At 39.8% G+C, this 5420-nt stretch overlaps 1 protein-coding gene across 1 annotated transcript; it reads left to right on the top strand.

Moving 5' to 3' along the window:
- Positions 1-224: 224 nt before the first annotated feature.
- Positions 225-1145, top strand: LOC123973920 (olfactory receptor 6N1-like). Its single transcript, XM_046054302.1, has one exon. The coding sequence runs from the start codon at positions 225-227 to the stop codon at positions 1143-1145; it is 921 nt and encodes a 306-aa protein (XP_045910258.1).
- Positions 1146-5420: the final 4275 nt, after the last annotated feature.

Here is a 5420-nt window from a genome sequence, read left to right as displayed (position 1 = left end):
AATGAGCTCCATGGAGGGTGAAGAAAAGTCATAAAATATTTGGTCCGACTTTCAGAACTCTGAGGATGAACACACACCAAGTGCAGTTTAAGGTCAAGTATCAAAGAAAAGCACGTACTGTGTTAATGTAATCTTCATATTAAGAATTCTTTTCTCCGTTTATTCACCTGTGCTTGTTGTAATTTCTGTGTTATTCATTAATGGTTTAATTTATGATATTATTAATGGATGATGAATTCAATGTAACATATATAACTCTTGTTGGGTATGAGGAATTGGACAAATACAGGTATTTTTTTGTTTCTATTATGTTTATAGTATGTATTTTAACAGTCTTCTTTAGTCTCATCATTGTGTGCCTTATTTGGATACACAAAAACCTCCATGAGCCTATGTACATTTTCATTGCAGCGCTGCTAGTGAACTCTATTGCTTACTGCACTGCTATGTACCCAGAGTTGTTAATGAACTTTTTATCTGAAAAACAGATCATATCATACTCAGCCTGTCTCTTGCAATGTTTTCTTTTTTACACCTTATGTGCTTCAGATTTCTTCCTGTTGGCAGCCATGGCCTATGACAGATATGTGTCTATATGTAAACCTCTGCAATATCCAATTATCATGAGAAAGTCCATTGTGAGTATTATGGTGGCTTTATCTTGGCTTATACCTGCTTGTCAGATTGCAATCTCTTTAACGATGAGTGCTCACATGAAAATCTGTAATTTAACTTTAAATGCAGTTTTTTGTAACAATTCAATTTACAGTCTTTACTGCGGGACTTCAAAAGCACGGGATATATTTGATACGTTTGCTCTTGTAAGCATGGCACTTTCCCCTTTCATCTTCATACTTTTTACATACACTAGAATACTTGTAATAGCCTATCGAAGTTGTAAAGAAGTCAGGAGAAAAGCTGCACAGACCTGTTTACCCCACGTGATAGTTTTACTCTGCTTTTCCTGTTTGTGTGCATATGATATCATTACTGTTCAACTGGATCTGCATTCTGATTTACATCCAATAATGACTTTACAGGCATTTTTGTATTTTCCTCTCCTCCATCCTGTCATATATGGACTAAATATGAAAGAAATCACAAAACACCTGAAGAAGTTGTTTTGTCGAACCAAAGCAATCTAATGTATTAAAATTGATGCTACAGTAATAGTGATGTTATTGTTGCTAACGTGCAGTCTTTTCTTCTATAATATGCAGAGATGTGATGGGTTTGATCTTTTAAAAGGTATTCAATGTAAGGATTTCATGTTGTAAAAATCCTTTTTATAATTTGTCACAGACACAGTAAAGAGGATTTTGACTTAAGTAATTATTGCATTGTTCAATTTGCTGCAGTTATTCAAAAATATATTTTGCTTTGTTAGTCAATCACAGGCAATCTAGTCTTCTGAAGAAGTTGGCATGTCACTTTAAAACCAATGAGGAGAATCCAGACTGAGAACACAGAAAAAGTAACAAATCTGCTTTAACTGACAGGCAATAAAGCTGCTGTTAAAATAATAATATAAATAATGCATTTTTATCATGAAAGGACAGGTTAAACACAGACGTTTCATGAAGTTGTGAAACTGACTGTGAGCATGTGACAGTTTCGGCAGGAAAATACCATATCACATGTATAAAGGAGCCCTATGTCTGTAATTGACAGAAAGTGCAAAGGCCGGGGAAGGTTTGGCCATCAGCATCAGAAATACTTTATTGATCCCAGAGGGGAAATTCTGTGTTACAGTTGCAAACATTGCACAAAAGGCAAAAGGAATATAAATAAAGATAGCGGTATATAAAGAAATATAAATATCAGAGTAAAAATATAAAATGAAAGAAAACATGACAAGAGATCCTCGGGCAGAGGTCTGCTGTCTGTTCCAGAGTCTCGACTGAAAACTAAAGGGGACAGAGCGTTTGCTGTCAGGGCCCCGAGGCTCTGGAACAGCCTGCCCGACGAAATCAGGTCGGCTGAGTCAGTGAACTCTTTTAAGTCCCTTCTTAAAACATACTTTTATAGGAGAGCTTTTCCCGATCTTATCTGACTTTATTTTATCCCTTTTATTTTATTGTATTTCACTAATTCTATATTTATCTTAAATGTGTATTTTAGTCTTTTCTTTTCTTTATCTTGTATTGTTTTTGTATTATTGTTTTTACACTTGTTAAAGCACTTTGTAACTTGTTTTTGAAAAGTGCTCTACAAATAAAGATTATTATTATTATTATAAAGGAGTGTGGATATGTACAATATTTACATAGTTAAAGGAATTGTTATGGTGAACAGTAATAATGAATAAATAGTAGCAGCAGAATTGCAGCAGAGAGTATTGCACATTAAGTAATTAAGCAGGTGTTATTGCACAAAACAGATAATGTCCAGTTTAAAACTGTGTCTGTGTGTCAGACACTTAGAGGGAGGAGTTATAAATTTTGATGGCCACAGGCAGGAATGACTTCCTGTGGCGCTCTGTGGTGCAGTTTCGGGGAATGACTCTTGTGCTGAAAGTGCTCCTGTGTTTGAGCAGCACGTCAGAGTGGTTGGGAGACATTGTCCAAGCTACATATCATCTTGGACAGCATCCTTTTCTCTGACACCACCGACAGAGAGTCCAGCTCCGCCCCCACAACGTTTCGGGCCTTGCGGATCAGTTTGCTGAGTCTGTTGGCGTCCGCTACCCTGAGCCTGCTGCCCCAGCATGCAACAGCAAGCAGGATAGCACTGGCCACCACAGACTAATAAAACATCCTCAGCATCGTCCTGCAGATGTTGAAGGACCTCAGCCTCCTCAGAAAATAAAGACGGCTCTGACCCTTCATGTAGAGGGCCTCAGTGTCCAGTTTATTGTCGATGTACTCCCAGGTATTTGTAATCCTCCACAATGTCCACACTGACCACCTGGATGGAAACAGGGCTCAGACCATGCGACAAAGGCCCCCGCCACAGCTCTGTACTCAGTCTCATCACCCTTGATCATCTAACCACAGCAGAGTCATCAGAAAGCTCCTGAAGATGGCAGGACTCTGTGTGGTAGCTGAAGTCCATGGTGTAGAGAGTAAAGAGGAAGGGAGAGAGGACAGTCCCTTGCGGGGCACACATAGTGTTGCATGCGCACATACTTTGGTCTGCCAGAAAGGTAGTCAACAATTCAGGACACAAGGGGGGCATCCACCTGCATCGCTGTCAGCTGATGGTGTTGAAAGCACTGAAGAAGTCAATAAACATGACCCTCACGGTGCTCGCCGGCGTGTCCAGGTGGTCGTATATGTGGTTGAGCAGGAAGATGATGGCGTCCTCGACTCCCAGTCAGGGCTGGTAGGCGAACTGGAGGGGGGGGCCGCAGCTAATCCAGATCCAGTCTCTCCAGGGTCTTCATGATGTGCGAGGTCAGTGCCACAGGTCTGTAATCTTTGGAGTCACTGTGACGTAGCGTCTCTGGCGCAGGAACGAGGCAAGATGTCTTCCAACGCACAGGGACCCTTTGGCGACTCAGGCTCAGGTTGAAAGACTCCACATAGCTGGGGGGCACAGGCTTCATGAGTATTAGTCCATGGGGTTGGACAAAGCAATAAAATAATATACATTTATAATGAATCAAGTGATTATTGGGGTTGAAAGATGAGCCAGAGCTAGACTGCCAGTCAGTTCAGACCTGCTGCTGAGAGCTACAGTACATGTCGATTGTTCAAACAGTGTCCACAGAAAGAGGCATATAGAAGGCCTTAATTAAAACTGAATAAGGTCATTTGGGGTGGGTGTGTAGGGAAGGAGACGTCATTCTGCCAGTACAGGAAACACTGTTGAGAATTAGAATTTAGCTGCAATGCAAGTCACTGTCCTGGCCATTGAGAGCACCTTGAGGTTCATTGATTTGCTCAAGGACACATGTACAGGAGGAGCCAGGGATTTAATGCTAATGCAGGGATTAATGGACGTCCCATTTTACCTCCATAGCCACAGCAGACTCCACATGAACTAATCATATCCAGACTATGCTGAATAATGAAAGAATTAAACTGTGAGGCTTTGGTAGACAGAAATCAGATATGTATAAAACCAAATATGTAGGTCTTGTAGGGCCCGAAATTGTCATTAGTAAACCTGTAGAGCCAGTAGTAGATCATGTATTAATCAGACCAACATGCTTTACATTATTATTACTGGAAAATGTTAGTGGCCTGCATGTACAATATTGTGGTGAAACAATAATGATTACATTTTATTAAAGAAATTTATCATGATGTGTCAGACAAATCACCACAGCCATTGGTAAGGATGATAATCATATTTTTATCATTCACATATTTAGGAGAACGTATGAGAAATTTGACAAGTGTGGGAAAGAATCTCAATGTTGAAAAGAGGGCTATCAGTCTGATAGTGTGCATTGTGACAGTTTCTTTTGCTGGATATATTTGCTAAGCAAGGGGAACCAAAATCCACACTAACCTAGCTAACCTAACTCAGCCTAGCAGGCTATCTAATCACCTGCAACCTGCCAAGCGCTAAGTGCCTCAAGTTAAAACGTGATTCCATTAAGAACCAACGAAGGTCACCTAAACTTAATGAACCCAAACCATAATCTTCCCCTAAACCTAACCAAGCTGTGTTTTTGCCTAAACATATCCAAAGCTGTGTCACTTGATGAAACGGATTCATTTTCCAATGGGGATTTGTAACTGTTCTAAAAGACAGATAAATGACATTGCCCTGCTGACAGGGGTGAAAGGAAAATGCTTCTATGTGGCAAGAATCAGGCTGATATTTTAAGAGAGTCTAACACAACTCGTCTACTTCCAAGGTGCATAGAGAAGAGAAAAGGTTAGAGGTCAAGGTCAAAACTCCAGCAACACTTGTAGTGTAAATAATAACTTTATTTTGAGACCAATGCGTTTCAGCTTATGGCCTTCATCACGTCCAGGGGTAATGTGCTGCCATGGTTTTGTGCATGTAAGGACAATGGCGGCAGAGTACTGGACATACTTGAGCCTGTCCAAGAATCAGATTTATTGCCATGTACATTTTTACATATGAGGAATTTGTCTTGGTATATTGGTGCTTAACACTAGACATAAACATAAATACAGAAATATAAATATAGAAAAAGTAAACAGTGTGTGCAAAATGTACAAGTATACAAAATAAAATAAATTCAGCAAGCCCAACTAGGATACTATTACAGTAATTCAGACAAGATGACAAATGCGACTGATGCATGAATGAGGTTATCTGCTATTGAAGAAAGTGATGATCAGAGTCTGGAGATCCTCAGCTGGAACATAGTGGATATCTTCTGCTGTACTCCGCTCTCTAAAGAATTCTTGATCTCAATTTGATTATCCAATTAAAAAAGGTGGTAATAACAATAAATTGGTAACAGACTGTAAGTGCTGCTCAAATGACTGGATGTA

Source organism: Micropterus dolomieu, linkage group LG07 (genome assembly GCF_021292245.1).
Source record: "Micropterus dolomieu isolate WLL.071019.BEF.003 ecotype Adirondacks linkage group LG07, ASM2129224v1, whole genome shotgun sequence".
Taxonomy (NCBI): Eukaryota; Metazoa; Chordata; class Actinopteri; order Centrarchiformes; family Centrarchidae; genus Micropterus; species Micropterus dolomieu.
The sequence above is the reverse complement of the archived record's forward strand: the minus strand, read 5'-3'. Positions and strand labels throughout refer to the sequence as shown.